The sequence below is a fragment of the Rhea americana genome, unplaced genomic scaffold (genome assembly GCF_003343005.1).
Source record: "Rhea americana isolate MKP2758 unplaced genomic scaffold, rheAme1 scaffold_184, whole genome shotgun sequence".
Taxonomy (NCBI): domain Eukaryota; kingdom Metazoa; phylum Chordata; class Aves; order Rheiformes; family Rheidae; genus Rhea; species Rhea americana.
Window position 1 is genome coordinate 659,512 of NW_028185972.1, and position 19,949 is coordinate 679,460.

Sequence of the window (19,949 nt, forward strand, 5' to 3'; positions counted from 1 at the left end):
GGCCCCGAAGGGAAAAGCCCCTGCGTCCGGCCGGGCACCGCGGAGGCGCTAGCAGCAAGAGGCCCTTGTGTGTGGCCTGTCACTGTGCTCCCCACGCAGTGGGGCCGCTTTCGGTCCCGCCGCGGTCTGCTCTGTTCCCCTCTCTGGTCTCCAAGCCCCATCCCAGGTCTGCAGAGGTCTTGTTCATCATCAGCGTTTCTGTCCTCCGTTTTCTTGGGCARCGGCACAGCCTGGCTGCCAGGCAGAAACCCATGGGGAGCAGCGGCAGCTCCTTCCAGGGCTGGCTGAACTCCTTCCCCGAGAGCTGGCCCCCTCAGGAGCTGCAGGCTGGCCTTCGCTGTCCTCTTGCGGGCCACTGCGAGCATCAGGCCACCGGAGCCAAGAGGCCAGTGCCACCGGCCCTGCTCGCTAGCGTAGCTGCCTGCAAGCAGCAAACTCCATGACGCTCACAGGGAGCTGCAGTCCAGCAAAGGATGAGCAGCTTCCTCCCCAAGCCCAAACTTCACCTTCTTGCTTTCTGCCGCTTGTTCTTGCCCAGCAAACAGTGACTTTAGTGCAAGAAGGAAAAAAAGCCAGCCTCCCCACCCCCCACCTACGTAGGGACAGCACGCTAAAACTGTGCAGACCTTTGGTCTGCCATTGACACCCCCAAACCATTCACTACCTACTACTGAACCGCCCCCATCACCCTCTATGTCACCCACTGTTTTAAATAACAGGCCACACATTGCCATCTTCTGTTTATTGCTGCTCCCATCCCCGTCACTGTCTATTTTCAGTCTCTCATTACCACCCCCATCCCATTCTTGATTTATGAAAGGAGCATAACTGCTCTCTAACTGCCACCCCCAATCTGAACGTCTTTCCCACCTTTCATAGCTCCATACAATGAACCAGCTATCCCGGGCACTGCTTCACAAAAGACTTCCCACTGCTATTCCCACTCTGTTAACTGACCTCCTACTGCTCCCTCATGGCCTACTTACTCCACACTATAATCAACCTATTCCCATTCACTCCATCATACCCAACGACCTAACCTCTCTACTCAGCAAACTTCATACCATTTCACCTCATGCACTAACTCATGCAGGAAATTTGCCCCATTTCCCCAGTCACTGCTTCAAAACCTGTTATAATGCACTTATGGTTAAATAACGAACATTTATCTATTGACTCCAAGACAGCTACTGTTGGCTGTCCTCTAAGACTCACACAGAAAAAACATTCTCACCCTTACTCATAGGATATATATGTCCTCTGCTGCACCAACCACATACCCACTCACAGCACAAACTGCTTCAGCAAAGACAAACTGGAGTAGAAAGTATTTCTTGTACAGAAATGATATAACACAAACTTCATGCAACTTTGTGCTCTCTTCAGGCTTTTCACCTTCACAGGTCAGTAAAAGTGGAAAGAGCTAGCATGACAGTTTTGGTTTTAGATGCCATTTTGCCACTTGCGGTTTGTGACTAGCTTATGTATAAGATGGTCTTCAGGTCTCCCCCACACTGCCACAGAAGACAACCTCAAACCAAGCCAAGCTGCCTACTGACAGCTTTGGCATACTCATTCTCAACACTAAAAAGAACAACAAAACAAACCTCCCTCTCCTTCATATTGGACAATTTGTCTCTAATGAAAAAATCAAAATAATTTTAATCTCCTGACTAAAAATGCTAGATTGTTAACTTTAACTTTAGCCAATGACTGCTAATAATATCTTAATTAGCATTAATGCAAATAGAGATTTGGATGGAAACCTCTCATTTAGGCATCTGTACAATCTTGGTTGCTAAGTAGTTCCCACTCACATAAATGAGACTATTACCATAAAATTACGGACTTAAGTGTTTCAACTATATTAGTACACCATTTGCCATTTCGTTTGTGTATTTTTAAACCTTATTTACTTTATATGCATAGGTATATGAGTAATATACTTGACAATTCCTAAAAATGTGAAGTTTTATCCTGTTTTATTAGACATTTGCAGTCTTTTCTATTTTTTTTCATACTAGGGGTACTTGAAAACACAGTGAATCAAAGTAAGACTATCTTAGAATACATGAAATGTATAATTTCATTTTAAAGTAGGAGAAATGGTTTGTGTATTTTTTCAGATGCCTGACAGAGCTCTTGGCAAGGATTAAATCATTTATAAAGGCTATTGTAAATGTGAAAAAAAATGTTTAATTTTATATTGCACTATGTTATTCAATAATTTGCATAGCTAAATAAGTACAGAGTCTACTATTTTCAGCCCATTTTCATTAAATAGGGATTATACATGCCTAGAAGTCCAGGCAACTATAACCATGTATTGCATCATGCTCACATCACACTTTGTGTATTCAGTCTTAAGTATCTACTTTTTYCCCAGAAGTAAGATCATTTATCAAAAATTGTAATACATCATGTAGACTGAAGAATATATATTAATAAAATTATTTTTACATTTGACATATCATTTGTAGTTATACTAATTACATCATATATTTTAGATGTATATAATTTTAGTTTTATATTCAKTTTTGATCCACTTGTGCAGAACTATTGTATGCAGGACAAAACAGTTTTTCACTGGCAACACCATTACATGTACTGTAAAGTTTCTTGCCATATTCTCATATTAATTTCTTCAAAATACAAATGCTAGCAATGTACTTGCTCTAGGTTTTTAGAGTAGAATTCATGTCTGAATCTATTCAGGAAAGAAATGGGAATAGTAGTATTTGTGAAAGTGGGAGTTTACAAGCACTGTTAAATCATATATACTAGTTTTGTACAGATTTTATCATCACACTTCAATCATGTCTCTGTGTATTCCAAACCTATTTTTTTCACTGAAGCAGTAAGCCAGGCAAAATCTGTGAACCTTCACATTTTTCAACAAGCAAAGACACTGTTGATGAATGGGATGTATTTGACATAATGGTTACTTACACTGGAAGAAATCCTACTAGTAGCAATATTCTCTATGCCTGTAAGAAGACCTTTCCATGAAGGAGATAGTTCCATTTCCCAAGTGGAAGGGCTGGGAATTTGGCCTTTATCTCATAGTCTCTGTTAAAGCTCCAAGCTGGCTGTCATCACCGTACCAGGGATTTTATTTGATTTTTAAAACATTTATCTTGTGTCCGAATCTGAAAACAGCATGCATTTGGTGGGGGGTTTAGCTGTTTGGYATGAAAGATTCAAGCTGCTCATTCTTGGGGCAGGGTCTTGTTCTCTATACCACTAAGCACTCAGCCTACAAAAGACAGCAACAAGAAAAAAGTTGAAATTCAAAATCTTGTTAGGCAGCTGGCCAGCAAAGATTACTAACATACATATAGTAATACTTTACTGTAAAAAAACACAAACTGACCTGACATCAAATTAGATGTGCTTTTTTTTTTTAGTTCGTGGAAACACATCTAGTTGTAATTCTTACCCGTATCTTCCCTTCTGCTTCATGCCTATTTACTGTGCTAAATAAACCTGCATTTTCTTGCTGTTAGATATGCACTGTCAAAAGTTGATCTTTACTACCAAAACCACTGAAACTCATTCTTTTTATACAGCTATCAACAAAACCAGCCCCCATCTTAATTACAGCATCGAARAGACTACAATTTACATATTATATACAGTAATAATACAAAATAACAGAGGGCCCGGCCAGCCTGTAGTTCTAAAGAYAAGAGACAATCCCTTTTCAACAGAAATACTTAAACATGCTAATTTCTCAGGCAACAGTAACATAAGCCTGCGCACAAGACCAAGCACAAACCATCCCTAGCGATGCATTTTAATTCGCTCACCTCTCGCCATCCCCCCCTCCCTCTCTTCAGCAYCTCCACCCGCACAACGGCCCCTCGGCTCACGACCGTTGCCCGTCGGGAGCCGCCCCGCGCACGCGCGCGCGGTTCCCCCTCCCCCCCCCTTTTCTCCCTCAGGTGCGCATGCGCACACGCGCGGCCCTCGCCTGGCTCGCGGTGCCGGCGCACGCGGAGTGACTCTTGCCGCAGGCCCGGTTGCATCACCCGGCGCGAGGGAGGCGCGGGGTCCTTCTTGGGGTCCTTCTCGGGGCTGCCCCGCCGCGCGCCTGAGTCGCTCCCGCTGCCGCCCCTGCGGCGGGGCCGGCGGCGGCCCCGAGCCGGCCCAGCGCTGCGGTGCCCCAAGCCGGGCGCCTTGGTGCCGCGCGGGGGGTGGCGGCAGCGCGAGCCGCTGGGGGTCAGGCGGCCGCGGCGGCCTGCCCGCTTCCTCTTCGGGCAAAGATGGCGGGGGATGAGGCGGGAGTGACGCTGGGGCAGCCGCACCTCTCCCGGCAGGACCTCGCCACCTTGGTGAGGGGCGCACGGGGGTGGCGGCGGCGGCGGCGGGGCCCGGGGGAGGCGGCGCGTGCCAGGGGCCGTGGGGCGGCGGCGCGAGGAGGCTGAAGAGAGCCAGGCCTCCCTCATCCTGCCCCGGGTCCCGGGCCGCGGCCGGTGGGGACGGCGCGGCCAGTGGGGGCGCGGGGCCCGGGGAGCCYCTCGCTGCTGGAGCCGTGAGAGGGGAGGGGAGCGGAGCTTGGCGGGCTGCCGTGCCGCCTCCCCCGGCAGGGGAGGCCCGGCCGTCGTGCGGCCATGGTGGCGACGTGCCGCGCGGCCCGGCCTGGTGGTGGTGGTGGTGGGAAGGGCGCTGCGCTGCCCCGAGGAGCGTTGTAATTCGGCCGCTTGCTCTCCGAGGGGGCTGGGTAGGGGGCTGGCCCGCCCTGTCTCACGTTGCTCTTTGTGTGCTCTGCAAAGTCCGCTAGGATGATCCGTCGTCGTGGTCTCTCGCCCTGGTAGGCTCTGCTATAAAATGCCTAACCGGAGCTGTCTCACTTCTCTTCATATATACAAGTAGGGCCGATCAGAAGACCCACTAGTTGCCGTCTACCTGGTTTTCGGCAAACTAGAAGTTATTTTTATCTTTACAGTGTTAATGTTTGATAGTCTTGGGTTCCTGAGCACAGGAGTTTCCTTCATGTTATATTTAAGCATATTGGTATTTAGTAGTGAAGCATGTTAATCGTTTCAAAACGCTCCTTTACTTACTTCCTTTTCTAGTTGGCCTTGGTATTTGCCAACTGGAAAAAGAACAGATATGCTGAATTGGAAGGTCAGTAGGAATTACATTTAAGCCCTATCTTGTATTTATTTCGTTTGACCATTGACTGCTTGCATTTGACTGGGACTTAAAGCTGAATTTAACTTTATACCAGTCTTGAGGATAAAAATGCATACATGCATAATTATTTGAACCAGGAACAGTTCTGTTGATGACAGATTTTGCATCATGTATACGTGCATGTCATCCTACTGTACAGTGCCATCTGCAGGTCATGTCCCACTTCTTGATTTCAGTAGATACAGTCACATTAAGTTAGGTGTACAAGAAGTATATACTGTAGCACCTCYGTTAAATGGACAAAACTTGTTTTCGATTGAACCAGATCATTTAGCTCATGTAATTAATGAAAATATAATGCATAAACTAAAGCATAACAAATAAAATTCATGAAAATATAATGAGTAAAATGAGCTTACTCATTATATACCTTAACTTAGCCTTAACTGCATAAAATTGTATTTCATCACTGTGCACAGAACCTGTGTGTATGGCAGTGTAGAATCATATATTGTCTATGCCAGTTAATGTGTGTGCATGTATATTATATGCATCTTTGTGAAGTGTTTGTATGCTGTCCTGCACTGAGAACTCTTCTGGCATTGTKAACCTTTGCTTGAACTCATCAGCCCACCCATATGCACTCAGTGCAGGATCAGCCTTCAGGTCCTGAAATTATCTGCAAGCAGTCTCAAAAATAGCACAGAAGAACATTTTAGTGGTTTCAATGTTTGCCTAATATCTGGACATATAACGCCCCCCCCCCACCCCCCCGCAAAAAAAGCTGCTTTAGAGTTGTTGGAGTGTTTTTTTCATTGTTGAATGTATCTGTAAGTGTTCTGATTKATCAGGTACTACCAATAAGTTGTAATTACATGTTGTTTATGATGGAACATTACTTCTGTGATAAACATTTACTTTAAAAATACAGGTGTAATTGGTCATTTAGCCCATGGAAAATTAATTTGTCTGTTATGTCTAACAAGTTTTGGGGGAATTATTTTTGTTTTTTTGTTTGTTTTGTTATTTTACCTGCATATTCCGTTAATCCCTTGTAACCTGTATTGATTGTGGGGTTTTGTTCCTTAGTGTCCTATTTCACATCTGTAGAACAATAGAATGCATATCTAGAATTATTTTAATTAGTTTGGTTGAATTTTGCTTAGTAGAACTAATAAATAATTTTTAGGAAGACATGCATACTACTCTTAAAGCATTTAGATACAAGATGAATAAGTTGTAAAGTCTTCTTTGTACAGGATGTTACCAAGCTGACGCCTCTCTCACCAGAAGTCATCAGCAGACAAGCCACAATTAATATAGGTAAAGAAATAAATTTCTGAAAAGGAGGGGAATATTAATGTGACTCTGGTGCTCATGTATTAACATATGGCACCTATGTGACAGAATTTTTAAAAAGTTATTATTGAAGCAGACAGTAACACAGATACAAGTGTAAGTTCCTGGACATAGTGTATTTAAATGTTATCAAGAAACAGAAAGAGACTTGTCAAACCCTTTTAACTTGATAATTGCGTTGATTTTTTTGTAAGAATATTGTATCGAAGGAAGGATGGGGAGTAGTTGATAAATCAAAATTTATTATGTTTTAAAATTAGATAGTGAATGAGTTTCAAAAAATGCGAAGATCTGTCTATTCAGAGTTCATCTTAGGATTTCGTGTATTAAAATGAAAATGGTTAAGAAATCCTTATGTGCTTCTGATGGGAGCTTTGGACCTACTGGTTCCAGAGGGTTGGGGTAATAATACATTGATTGTAATGGAACTGTAAACAAATTAAACAACTGTTTATTGACAAACATTTGCTTTTAAAACATAGGTACAATTGGCCATGTAGCCCATGGAAAGTCGACAGTAGTCAAAGCTATATCTGGAGTTCATACTGTCAGATTTAAAAATGAACTGGAAAGAAATATCACAATCAAGCTAGGTTATGCTAATGCAAAGGTGAGTCGTTAAAATGAATYTGGCAAATGTGTTTAATTTGACTCATGTATTTGAGATTGGATGTAAGCTTGTAACTGCCTTTTGATGCAGTTCCTCTAATTCTTAAAAAATATTTACAGATTTACAAGCTGGATGATCCAAACTGTTCCCGACCAGAGTGTTACCGATCTTGTGGAAGTAGCACCCCAGATGAGTTCCCTACAGACATTCCTGGCACCAAAGGGAATTTTAAACTAGTCAGGTAACTGCTGTAAAACAAAGGATATAAACTGTGTTTTGTTTGTTTGCGCTTTCCTTTTTGTAACTGAAAATAGACAAGATTGAGCAGCAACCTGAACGACTAGTCCTGGTAGACCACATGCTGTTACAGGTTATAGGTTGGGTACCCCTGACCTGAGGTATCATCATGCATTTATGTTGTTATTTTTTTTTATTTACTGATGGTGCACAATCCAGAGAAGAGCACAACTTTCTGTCCTTGGTTGTTTTTAACACTGTGAAGTAAATTTTTCTACTCTTAATTTTACATTTTAAAGTCATGAAAGTAAGAACTAATGTGGACCCTACAAATCCATTTTTGAAATTCCTTTTTGGAGTGTAATCTTTCTTAAATTTTTTCTCTCTGAAGGCAGAAAAGTATTCAGAGTTCTTAAAATGGATCTGTGAGAGCTTGATGCTTAAAATGAGATCAGGCCTGTAATTAGGGGTCAGGCAGCCTTTATTTACTTCATTTCTAATAAAGCGTAGCTGTAAGCTGCAAGCATAGTAACRAGAGCAGTTGTGTTGGTCTTTGCAGTGACTGATTGTTCGTATGAGAATAGTCACAAAGGCAGTTGTACAAGATTCCTGTTTCATGCTTACGTGTAAAACGCTGTTACTGCTGTAATCACGCATTTCCTTCCTTTCCTCAGATTCCCAGTAGGACATTTGTTCTAACAACAGCTTTTGGTGGAGTAACATAGTTATGCAGACGCTGTTAAACTATYGCTTGAAAGCTTTGGATTCTTTTTACTTACCGTTTATTTGCTTATTGTAGATTTTTAAACTTGTCAGCTAGCAGCAAATCAGTTCCTTGCTCTTTGGTGGCACGTTACCAAGAAACAAAGATTCTTGGTGGACATAGTACAAGAATGTAGTGCCTGAATTATTATGGGCTGCACAGTGGAATTGTAAAATTGGAACTAACAGCTGTAATGTTATCAGAATTGATAAATCTTAGAAGTAAAGTGCAGTTGTAACTATGTAATTAAAGACATATTTTCTAAAACTGGACAATGGGAGACATCTTTTAAAATATATAAGAAAAAGTAAAATACTCTATATCCTGTGTGTGTGTATTTGTRTGTGTGTGTGTTTCATTTGGTGCATTTAAGTATAGTCTAATTTTTTGTAAATCTGTAAAATATTGAAGCAATATCTGGTATGAAGATACAGTATCAAGTTTTAAAACTCAGAAAAAATATTCAGTAGCTGATTCAGTAGTCTTTGTTTTCATGAAAATACTTTCAATTATCACTTCTCAGCATCTCTGTTGAAATGTTCATTTCTTTTGATTTTGTTATGTGTTTTTTCTTTAAGGGGRTTTTTAATCTTTTTGTGTCTGCTTAGCATTCATGTAAACCAGTCACAGAAATTGCTGATAACTGGCCTTTGGATTTCTTTTGACCTTCCTTGTACCTACAGGCATGTCTCTTTTGTGGATTGTCCTGGCCATGATATTTTGATGGCTACTATGTTGAATGGTGCAGCAGTAATGGACGCAGCTCTGCTGTTGATAGGTAATAACTGGTACACAGAAACAGAGCTTTTGTTTTTTTTTTTTTTTTAATATCATGAAAGTACTTTWTATAGATTTTTAAATTTAGGGAACAGTGTGGAATCATTGGGTAAAAAGTGTGTTACAGAGTTGTGTTTAAAAAAGCTCGAGTGGTGCTCAAAGCTTAAGGGTGCAAAAAAGTACTGTACYCCCCCCCTTTTTTTTTAATTCAACTAAAACACTTGTTAGTCTGGTATTTGGCCCAGTTGATAGATTGTTAGGTTAAGGTGAAATCTGGTGGTATAGTATAATAAAATTTGTATTATTTCATGGAAATACATTTGTGTACAGGTGCAGTTTGCATTTCACTGAAGCTTTAAATATGTATCCTTAGCCATGCAGGAGAGTCAAAAACCATCTGTACAAATGGTAAAACCAGGTGAATATGGATAGAGCAAGGTACATGAGATATATACTGATTTAGAAAATTCTTGTTCTGATTTTCAAACAGTGGTGAGTGAGTAAAATTTGTTTTCGTGCATTTGTAGAATAGTGTAGTGGTCTGCAGTGATAAAGAGTGATTGTGTTATCTGGACAGGGCGTGCCAACAAAGGAGAACAACATCTTCAGRTATGGTTGTTATCTGAAGATCTTCAGTTATAGTAGTTTAAATAGTCTTAGGTAGCTGATAAGCTGTTGTTCTTCCTGCCTCTTTAGAGCAGAGCAGCTAGGATGTGTAATGGATCAAACATAATAATTACTCATCAGGCCAAAGGCTTCTCAGCTACCTGGAATCCAAACAATGCTGATAACAGTCCTCTTCACTGCCTCATGTATTTATTGTCTGTTACATAGTTTAGGGGTCTTGCATTTTTATTGCTTTGGTGATAAGAAAACATTGAAGAATTTTAAGATTTTTTTTTGAAAGGTCAGTTATGTTATGGGCAGTTCTCAGCTGTCTAGAGATCTAAAGGATGGAACAGTTCAAGTAGACACGATTTTGCTGTCCAATACCTTTGGAAATTTTAAATGCATGTTTCCTTTTGGAGCAAGCAGAATGGGGACTAGTACCATCTCTACTGTCATGTGTTGTGTGTATACTAAAGCTAACAGTCTTTGGAAGGACGTAGAGGATTGCTAACTTTTGGGTGTTTCGTATATAGGTTAACGAGAGATGATTGTAGTATTTTTGTAAAGACATGGTGGAAAATGTAGGGATTCTCGCTAGGGGATTTGTGCATCTTTGTAGTTTCTATATTGCAGTCACTTTTCTTCTTTCAGCTGGTAATGAGTCATGCCCTCAGCCTCAGACCTCAGAACATCTAGCTGCTATAGAAATCATGAAACTGAAGCACATTTTGATTCTACAAAATAAGATTGATTTGGTAAAGGAGAGCCAGGCTAAAGAACAGTATGAACAGATTCTTGCATTTGTACAAGGTAAGTTTTCAACAGCAGAAATTCAGTCAGTGGTGGAAGTTCTTCAGTGTTGGGACATAGTGTTTTCCTACATGTATGCAGAAAAGTTTCTCTTACTTGGATTACGCTGGTGCGTGTAATCTGGTAATCTAGAAAATATGACTGTTGAAATCGTGTTTCTTCCCTGTTCAAGACTGCTTAAATACAGTAATGTTATTGATGTAAAGCCAATAGCAATAGCTAATCATCTAGTAGATTTCACAGAAACATGGTTTATTCTTTGTAGCCCTGTTTGTTTCTTTGCTAGAGACTGCACTGTGATTTTTGTTGCAGTGTAGAGGAGAATGAGGCAGCAATTTTATGACAACCTTGTAGGTATAAGTGTGTTTTTTAATCTACTCACAAAAAGTTTATCTTTCATCTCTTGCTGTAAGTCCAGTTCAAGCGATGTTTTCCTACTCATTCAAGCAGTGTTATCCTACTCCAGCCATAGATTTCTGCTCAACTTTGTTCTATTTCCTTGAGTTCCATGTCTTGCAGGAGCTGCCACTGTTTCCCCTAATTAACTGATTTAGCAGGAGCAGGTAAAAAGCTATATGACTGGGTTATCACCATCAAAAATATCCAGTGGTTCTGTTCTTGTATAGTTTAGAATCGTTGCCTTGCATCAGAAACTGCTCATCACAGTTATGTTGGGGGTGGCTTGGTACATAAATTTGGARTTCTTTTGTGAGAACTGGAGTTACGAGAATTAAATGCTATTAGTTTTTTTTATCAAGTCTTGATAATTCAATGCATCCTTCTATAAAATTAAGATTTCTCTAAAATATGTATTTGTATTCCAAAACTTAGAGGAGGTCATCATTAAAGTGAGATAGGAATTCTGGTTCTTCAGAATGAAACGTGACTGTGAAATTAATGCATCGAATATTTGGGTACCTGATTTCTCTTGGGAATTATMAGTAAAGACTCAGTTATGTGCCTTGAAGTAAGCAGTGAGGATCCTTTCTTATTCTTAAATGGTTAAGTAAAAGCATATTTCTGTTCACACCTTCAGAAAGTGACAGAATTTGTAAAGTGTTGTTCAGCATAGGGTTAAACATCCAAACTAGAGTCTTTCCTTTCATGATATGCTTTACTACTTTGATTTTATCTAGTGTATGCATGTTTACAACTCTTCCTGTTCAGAGATCCCTAATGTATCCATTGTTCCCTTGAGAYTTGGGAATTAAATAGCTCAAGAAATCCTCTGAACTTATTTCGTACTGTTCCTGATCACCAAGAAAGAAGTGAATTTTCTCTTAGAAGAGAAAGAGAAAGTTGTGTTATTGTTCACAACTTTATTAAAGCAGCTGTGTAACTTGTATGCAGTCACCCAGAGGGCAGCACAAACTGCCTTAAAAAGTAGGTCTATATGGCTTTTGAGCTAAAATGGTGAAGGGGTAGTAGTGTTCTAATACTTCTTGTTTTGGAAATGGGTATAAATGGTGCCKTAAACTTTGCTAGTGCTTTTAACAATGTTAAAATTTGGATATGTTTCTGCAAATACTATGCTGAGGCTTGTTGCTGAACTTAATTTTGTTTTAGGTACAGTTGCAGAAGGAGCTCCAATTATTCCAATCTCTGCRCAACTGAAATACAACATTGAGGTAGTTTGTGAGTATATAGTGAAGAAAATTCCAGTCCCTTTGCGAGACTTCACATCCGAACCAAGGCTTATTGGTATGTAAATGCTTGTCTTACTATTTTGGTTCGTCTTTTGCCTTGTGTATATAAGCCTCAAGTAGCATGTTGTTGAATGCTGTAAAAAGAGGCAAGGTTAGGAGTGTTCAGTGCAGCCTCAGTTTAAAACTTGCCTATTTCCTGTATTGTTCAGACTTAAATTAATAGATACAGTTAAATTAATTTGGAGTACTTATTATTCTGTGTGTATATATGCAAAACAGCAGTAAAGTGCAGTAAAGATGAGAAAATTACACGTTTCTTGCATCAAATTTAAAGTCATAGCAACTAAAGGAACACTTTTTAACAGAGTCCTGACACAGTTATATATGCAAATCAAATTATTTCAGTAGACCATATAGGTGGACTAACCTGTTTAGATTTACTGTAATAAGAAGTCATGTCTCCTAGGCATGATTGTCAAAATTTTGATTTTTGTCCAGCGTATTTAAAAATCAGTTCCACCACAATAAATTAAAAAAAAAACAACTTACACAGAACATAGGAGACCTATAGCTCATGTTTTCATAATACATACCAATTCTGTATGTTATAACAAGATTGCAAGGAAATTGAAATTATGATTGAAGATTTTTTTTTAATATAGTTGATTGTGGCTTTCTTCTTAAACTATTGATATTTAACTTTATTTAAACTGCACATATGAACAGATTTTTCAAAAATAGTCTCTGAATAGCAGAAATAGATTTGATTTAAAATAATCAGCCAGTCTTTAAAAATTCTGAATGAAGTATTTACAAAATTCATATGGAATGCTGAAATATGGTATTTATAATATTTATAAGTAGTTCTTTAACTTCGTAAGAACAGGGAAGTAGTCTAAACCTCTGAAGAAAGGTACTAATTCTTTAAAAATCTAATCTTAAATATAAACTTGATTACTGTTTATTCTTTTCAGTAATTAGATCTTTTGATGTCAACAAGCCTGGCTGTGAAGTTGATGACCTGAAGGGAGGTGTAGCTGGTGGCAGTATTCTAAAGGGTGTTTTAAAGGTAACATTGTCTTCCTCCTCTCAGAAGACACTGCGGTGATAGTACTGAGAGTTTTTGTGTGCCTGGTATAAAATGAATCTATAACATTGAAATTTTTTGTTGTTGTTCTTTTTAAACTAGAATACAGTTAGGTGGCATCTRTCCCTTCTATCTACGACTTGTTACTTTACTGTTTTAAAGTACAGGAGCAAGAAACACTGGTTGTTATTCCCGTATTTTTTTTCTTTTTGATAAATTTTTGTTTCAATAGTCTTAACTTTTGCTACTAACAATACCACTTTTCATTGCTTTCAGAAACTGAGGGAAATGATTTTTTTTGTCTGACCACTTTCCTTGATAAGTTATTTTGGAAAAATAAAAAACAAAATGTTTATAGGTACATCTGTTATACTGGAAAGCAAACTACATCTTTGAATGCCTGTACAATTCATATTTTCTTGTCTTGTAGTTTATTGGTGCTGGTCAGTTACGGTAATCAAGTTACCTCTTTTTTTTCCTCAGTGCTGTACCATTTCTGGATGAAATGTCATCAAAAAAAATTAAGTTAGAATTTCAGTGTTGGAATGATCACTGATAAAGGTCCTTTATTAAGGCAGCTATTTGGAAGAAAAGTATTTGTGTTTCATCGGCTATAAGTTAGAGCTTTTCAGTATTTTTCAATTTTCAATAAACAGTGCAACAAAACCCTAGAAATTCTACATTAGCCCATAGTATAAATACTATAAATAGTAGATCTTGGAAAAACTAGGTCTTATCTGTGATAAGGTAGCTTTATGTTCCTGTGAGACAACCAGTTAACTACTTTTTTACCTTTGTAATTAGGTGGGTCAGGAAATTGAGGTCCGGCCTGGTATTGTGTCGAAGGACAGTGAAGGAAAACTCATGTGCAAGCCAATCTTTTCCAAAATTGTATCACTTTTTGCAGAACACAATGATCTCCAATATGCTGCTCCAGGAGGCCTTATAGGTAAGAATATTCTCTTACAAAAAGATATTCTGGAAGTGCTGCCCAGCTAATAGGGAATTCTCAGTATATTCTCAATTTGTTGTTTTTAGATCTCCTTCRAATATGTTAATAAGTAAAACTGGCAACTATCTTACAGTTATATTCTTTGTGACTTGTTATATTTTAGGTGTCGGAACTAAGATTGATCCAACTTTATGTCGAGCTGACCGAATGGTAGGGCAAGTTCTTGGTGCAGTTGGAGCACTGCCTGAAATATTTACAGAGCTAGAAATTTCCTATTTCTTGCTAAGGCGATTATTAGGTGTGCGCACTGAAGGAGACAAGAAAGCTGCAAAGGTCTGTACCCCTTTTTGGAAAAACTATGTGTTTTTTTTCCTTTTTTGGTAGTTTATTAACTCTTTGTGTTAAGTTTTGTTAGCATGTACGTTTTTCTGGTTTGTATAGTAATTTTCTCTCCCTGTTAACGTATGCTTATGTCACTGAAGTAACTGGCATCTGTTTATGTAATATTATAGAAAAATACTTTTCAGAGGAGTAAGAATTAATTTCAGTATAATTTAAAATACTGTAAGGTATTTATATGTCGTAAAGTTAGGTATTCTAAATGTATTCGTAGCTGTTTTTCTTTGCTGTCTGCCTGTTTGTGCAATAGCTAGTTTTACAAGCATATTGATTGACTCCTTACTTGCTTTTTGTAGATTCTCTCCCTTAAGAATTCTCTAAATATTTTTGAAATGCTGTAGTTTGAAAGAAACTATGAATTTCATGCACAGCAGTCTCATTTTATGGTCCATTTTACACAGAAGGTCAAACTAAAGCATCATAGTGTTCACTATTAGCATGAAAATCTAAAAGCTGCTTCATTTGGTGGTAAATTGTTTCCACCTTCTTTTTGTCCTCTGCGAAGTGTTCTGTTTTGAGAAATTGTCTTGATTTATGTAGGCTTAAGGGAGATGAGAACATCAGGATTATGTAAAAGAGTGGTATAGTGTTCCAGTTTGTAGCAATATCTGAGCCAATGTTTTCGCTACTAATATAGTGTGGGCAGTTTTGTATGTTTTATAGAAAATGGCACAATCTACTTGGGACTTCTCTACAGTAAGAACCTGCAGTACTAAATGGAAAACATATTTACATATTTGTGCTTTCAGAAGAATGAAAATATAACCTTTCTCCACTGGCACTGTTTTGTATGATTTGTATGAAGATAATTATAGTCTTTGAATCCTTCTACTATCATATCTTTTTTTGTGGCAGTTAGGTAACGAGAGATAATATTGTCTCTGGTATTTTTCTTCATTAAAGGCATCTTGTTGCTAAACAGTACTGACTTAATGTGAGCAATTTTTAAAGCTTAGGTTTCAGAATTTTGTATGTCTTATTTCAGGTGCAAAAATTATCAAAGAATGAAGTTTTAATGGTAAACATAGGATCTTTATCTACTGGAGGGAGAGTCAGTGCGGTAAAGGCTGATTTGGGAAAAATTGTGCTAACTAACCCTGTATGCACAGAAGTGGGAGAAAAAATTGCCCTGAGTCGAAGAGTTGAGAAACACTGGCGGTAAGTTGGCGTTAAATTGGTAGAAGGCCTGATTATTATGATGTCCCCTAAAGAAATGTGTGAATCTGATTTTGCTCTAGAGTATGTAAATGTATGTCTATTCTTAAAATTCCTGTAGATTCTCCTAATATRTTGATGCTTTTTTTTGTGCAATGCTTCATGCTATTTCTAGCATCTTTTAAAAGAAGCATTATAACAGAGCTATCTTTCCCTTATTTATATAAGGAAACCCCTGATGTTCACAGTTTTGTTGCCAGAAGAGCCATGCTGTAATTGAGATAACAGTAGGCAATCTTAACAGGTTTGAAAATTTGTTACTTGACTTTAAGCTGAAACCCCTCCTCATACCACTAAGTTGGTGGTATTCAGCCTGTGGAGCTCTGTGTGACTTTTAGTGCGACATAAAGTAATGGCTGACTGTGCACAAGCATCTGGTAGCTGAGGATGGTGAGCAGATTTGATGATTCATTTTAGACTTATCTTTTAGRTGGCTACATATACTATACTGGTTCTGTCTTCTGTAAGATTACATGTATAGCACAAGAAAAAGTGTTGTTTAGATTTCTTGGTCCTACACAGCCCTCTGTGTGTGAGCAAGAACATAAGCGAATATAACCATTCATCTCAGAAGTCACAGAATAGTTGGGGTTGGAAGGCATCTATGGAGATTGCCTGGTCCAATCCCTCTGCTCAAGCAGGGTCAGCTAGAGTGGGTTGCCTAGGACCAAGTCCATTTGGGTTTTGACTATCTCCAATGTTGGAGACACCACAACCTCTCTGGCCAGCATGTTCCAGTGTTCATCACTCACAATGAAGAATTGTTTACTTATGTTCAAATGCAATTAGCTGTGTTTCAGTTTGTTGCCGTTGCTTATTATCCTGTCACTAGGCAACACTGAGAAGAGTCTGGCTCCATCCTCTTGACACCTTCCTGTCAGATATTTATAAACATTAAGATCCCCTGATACCTCTCCACGCTGAGCAATCCCGGTTCTCTCAGCCTCTCCTCATATGAGAGATGCTCCAGCCCTTTAATCTTCTTCATGGCCCTTCCCTGGACTCAATCCAGTAAATCCATGTTTGTCTTGTAACTAGGAGGCCCAGCACTGGACCGAGCACTCCAGGTGCAGTCTCACCCGGGCTGAGTAGAGGAGAAGGATCACCTCCCTTGATCTGCTGGCAGCACTCTGCCTAGTGGAACCCAGGATATGGTTGGCCTTCTGTCATGAGGACACATTTCTTGCTCATGGTTAACTTGTTGCCACCAGGACCCCCGAGTCCTTCTCTGCAGTGCTGTTCTGCAGCCAGTCAGCCCCTAGCCTATGCTGGTGCGTGGGGTTATTGCTCGCCAGGCACAGGACTTTGCACTTCCCTTTGTTGAACTTCATGAGGTTCCTCTCTGCCCATCTCTCCAGCCTAACACAGTCCTTAATGTATGAAAAAGAACCAAGTTTTAAGTATCTTATCCATGGATGGGTGTTTCTTTTTCAGATCAACAGGAAAGCACCTGAGAATTTCACACCTCTATCTCAGAGCTAGCTGACATACTAAAGAAAAGGCTATTCCCTGGGAGAAAAAAAAAAAAAAAAAAAAAGATAACCTATCTTGAATAGGCAGTGAAAAGATTAGGACCCAAATTAAGTCAGGGAAACCAGATGGAAGAGGATAAACTATTTGTATTGGAAACAGTGCTTGAAACCATAGGCCTGCCTATGCAGATTTTAGTGTTTTGTTGCAAGGTACCTTACATCTTTATTTCCCTCTCAAGCTCTAACCTAATTTTGCCCCAAAGCATACCTGTCTGGATTATAGAAGGTAACATTAAGAAACAAAGTTAAGGGAAGGGAGCAGACTAGGAAGAAGAGGATGGTAATGTCCAGTTGGAATAAAGATCGTACACAGCTGATGTTGTGAAACGGAACTTGTAATCTCAGGGAATGAAGTACTGAAATAAGAAAAAAATGTGAGAAAGTAAGCAAAAACCAGGAGGAATAAATAGAAAATAAATATATAGAAGCACAGAGGTCAAACATCAAATGGCCAAACAGACAAGATTACAGTAGGAATTCCAAGGAACAGTGAATTCAAGGTGACAAGTTATAAGCTATGGATGTTGTTCTCAAAAAGTGGGAAATACTGGGCTACTATACTTCAGTTTTTGGGTTGTTTTGTTTTTAATTGATATACTGATCTCCAGAGGTGACCTTTGTTGCTTACTAAATTAAACTTTTGAATTTTTTTTAAGGCTTGTGGTCTATAAAAGGAGAGGACRGTCTTGATATTGCTGAATATAAGTAGTAGAGCTTATTTGAGAGTTGAGCTAACTTCATGTATAGATTATACATTCATTGAATTGTATTTCAGTTTATAATCTCACTGTCACTGTTTCGTATTTTCATTTCTCTTTGAAAGTAATGCAGCACTTGTGTAAACATGGAAAGAAATCAAACTATGAGAGTGTTTATAGTTTGCTATTACAATATAAGTTACAAAATTTTCAGGTTTAGTTCCCTACTCATAAGTACTATCTTACCTGATTAAACACACTCATGTTCTTTCCCTTGTCCTTTATTCTGTGTTTCCAGTAGCCACTCTTAGATCTCACAGGATGCTTCAGGAAGGGAGGGAGTGGAGAAAATTCTAAATGTTGTGAGAACTGAAGGCATAAGCATAACAGAAGGATGTTGAGTTACTTTGGATATTTGTAAGTGTTGTGAAAAGTAAAATACACTGTTTTTCATTTTGCAGTTTAATTGGTTGGGGTCAAATCAGAAGAGGAGTGACAATCAAGCCAACTGTTGATGACGACTGAAGAACGAAAATGAGTGCTTCATTTTTAAAGATGAAGTGCCTATTTCTATTTGGGGGGGGTAATATTTTCACAGTGGAATTGGAAGCTGTGCAAACATTGTATTTGAGTTGTATGGCTGTCCTTGTACATTTTATTGAATTTTACCCTCTTACTAAAATACTAGTCAATATCACCATTAAAAGTGTAAAAGATTTGGCATAGAAGTGGGTTTAATTATCCTCATTTTAGTAGAAATTAATTGTACATGTCTCATGGCATGTCTAATTTATGTTGTGTTTGAGACATATCTGTTTAATATCAGTCAAGCCAGCCCTGGTGTAACACACAAACCATAAATCCAATATTGAAATGAAATATTGCTTATTTTTCATTAATTCATACATTTTTTTGAGTAAGAAAACTGTGGTAATTGTTCAACCAGCACAAAAATTAAAAACAAACAAAAAACAAACTCTTTGAAGACTAGTACCCTTTTTGCACAACATCTTGGTTTTTTAGATGTGTGTGGTTCTGATTTGGGGATTGTGGCTGTATTAATTACCCTTTGTAAGTAGGATGGCAATGTTGACTGACTACTTAAAGTTGTCACTTACAGTGTTAACAAGGGCTTTGGATAAAGCCACAAAGCGGAAATATGAGTAAACTGGATCTGAACTGGCAGTACTGGTTTTGATCTTATTTTAGCATGAATTTACAAAAAGAACATGTTTCACTTGAAAGGTGTAGTTGTTTGTCATTGTGGGACTGTGTGGGTGACCTGACATTTTTATACAGGAGTAAACTGCTTATTTTAAACTTTTATGAAGCTAGTGAGCCAATATTAGCTATGATCTTGAATTTAGAATATACGGAAAAGGCTAGTTAAAATGATGAATGACTGCTTTGAAACAGTTTGGGGTTTGTTCCTAACTTTTTTTTCATTTTATTTTGTGTTGCCTTATCACAAGAATTGTGTGTTCTTGTACTCAGTTTCTCCATTTGTAAAGTATTTCTACCTCACATGGYGTTGAGACTAAATACCTTCATTTTTTTATAGTGCTTCTGATTGTTAAGAGAGTCAGAGCCAATTCTTCATGATTCTCCTGGTGCTTGACCASTACACATTCCCAAATATGTCTGCTTCAGAGACTGCATCTTTCATGCTTTGAAAGCCTGTTTCTATAACTCAGGTTATAGGAATTTAGATGAACTTAAGTCTTACCTAGTTTGGGGACACAAGGGCAAATGCATAAGAGGAAGTAAGCTACCGCAGAATGCTAGGATTACTCCACCACAAAGTTGGAATCTAGTCCGAAGAAGTCTTTCCAAAAGTGTTGAATATAGGTATATTCATTATGGGTATAATGATACAGAAATGCCAAAGCACTTCTGATAAATTCTGTTAAGTAYTTGTAGGCATTTTTAAGAAATATTTTGGGTATTAGGCCTTAATGTCTTGAGCTGCAATTTAAAAATGAAAAGTGTCATATTCTTTGTAAAACACTTAATGTACTCTTTCACTTATGTAAATAAATGCAAAATAGTAGTATGTTCCTAATGTTAGGATTTATAGTTGGTTTTACATGCTAAATATCTGTAGGTAATTACTATG

The 19,949-nt window shown here is 38.6% G+C and overlaps 2 protein-coding genes across 3 annotated transcripts in view; one reads left to right on the forward strand and one right to left on the reverse strand.

The window, feature by feature from the left end:
• Window positions 1-3,884, reverse strand: part of KLHL15 (kelch like family member 15) — a 23,334-nt gene extending 19,450 nt beyond the window's left edge. The window contains exons 1-2 of one of the 2 annotated variants that reach the window (XM_085302075.1): window positions 3,810-3,884; window positions 2,950-3,256 (exon numbers count right to left, since the gene is read on the reverse strand). The gene's annotated coding sequence lies outside the window, so the exon portion shown is untranslated. Of the gene's footprint in view, window positions 1-2,949; window positions 3,257-3,373; window positions 3,474-3,809 lie in introns of those variants that run through there. The other variant, XM_085302076.1, reaches the window with a different exon arrangement.
• A 343-nt stretch (window positions 3,885-4,227) lies between these two features.
• EIF2S3 (eukaryotic translation initiation factor 2 subunit gamma) lies at window positions 4,228-19,018 on the forward strand. Its single transcript, XM_085302078.1, has 12 exons — window positions 4,228-4,334; window positions 6,399-6,462; window positions 6,981-7,108; window positions 7,228-7,349; window positions 8,792-8,886; window positions 10,146-10,304; window positions 11,871-12,005; window positions 12,925-13,019; window positions 13,842-13,986; window positions 14,153-14,322; window positions 15,374-15,546; window positions 18,295-19,018. The coding sequence occupies exons 1-12, from the start codon at window positions 4,266-4,268 to the stop codon at window positions 18,356-18,358; spliced, it is 1,419 nt and encodes a 472-aa protein (XP_085158204.1). The 5' UTR covers window positions 4,228-4,265; the 3' UTR covers window positions 18,359-19,018.
• Window positions 19,019-19,949: the final 931 nt, after the last annotated feature.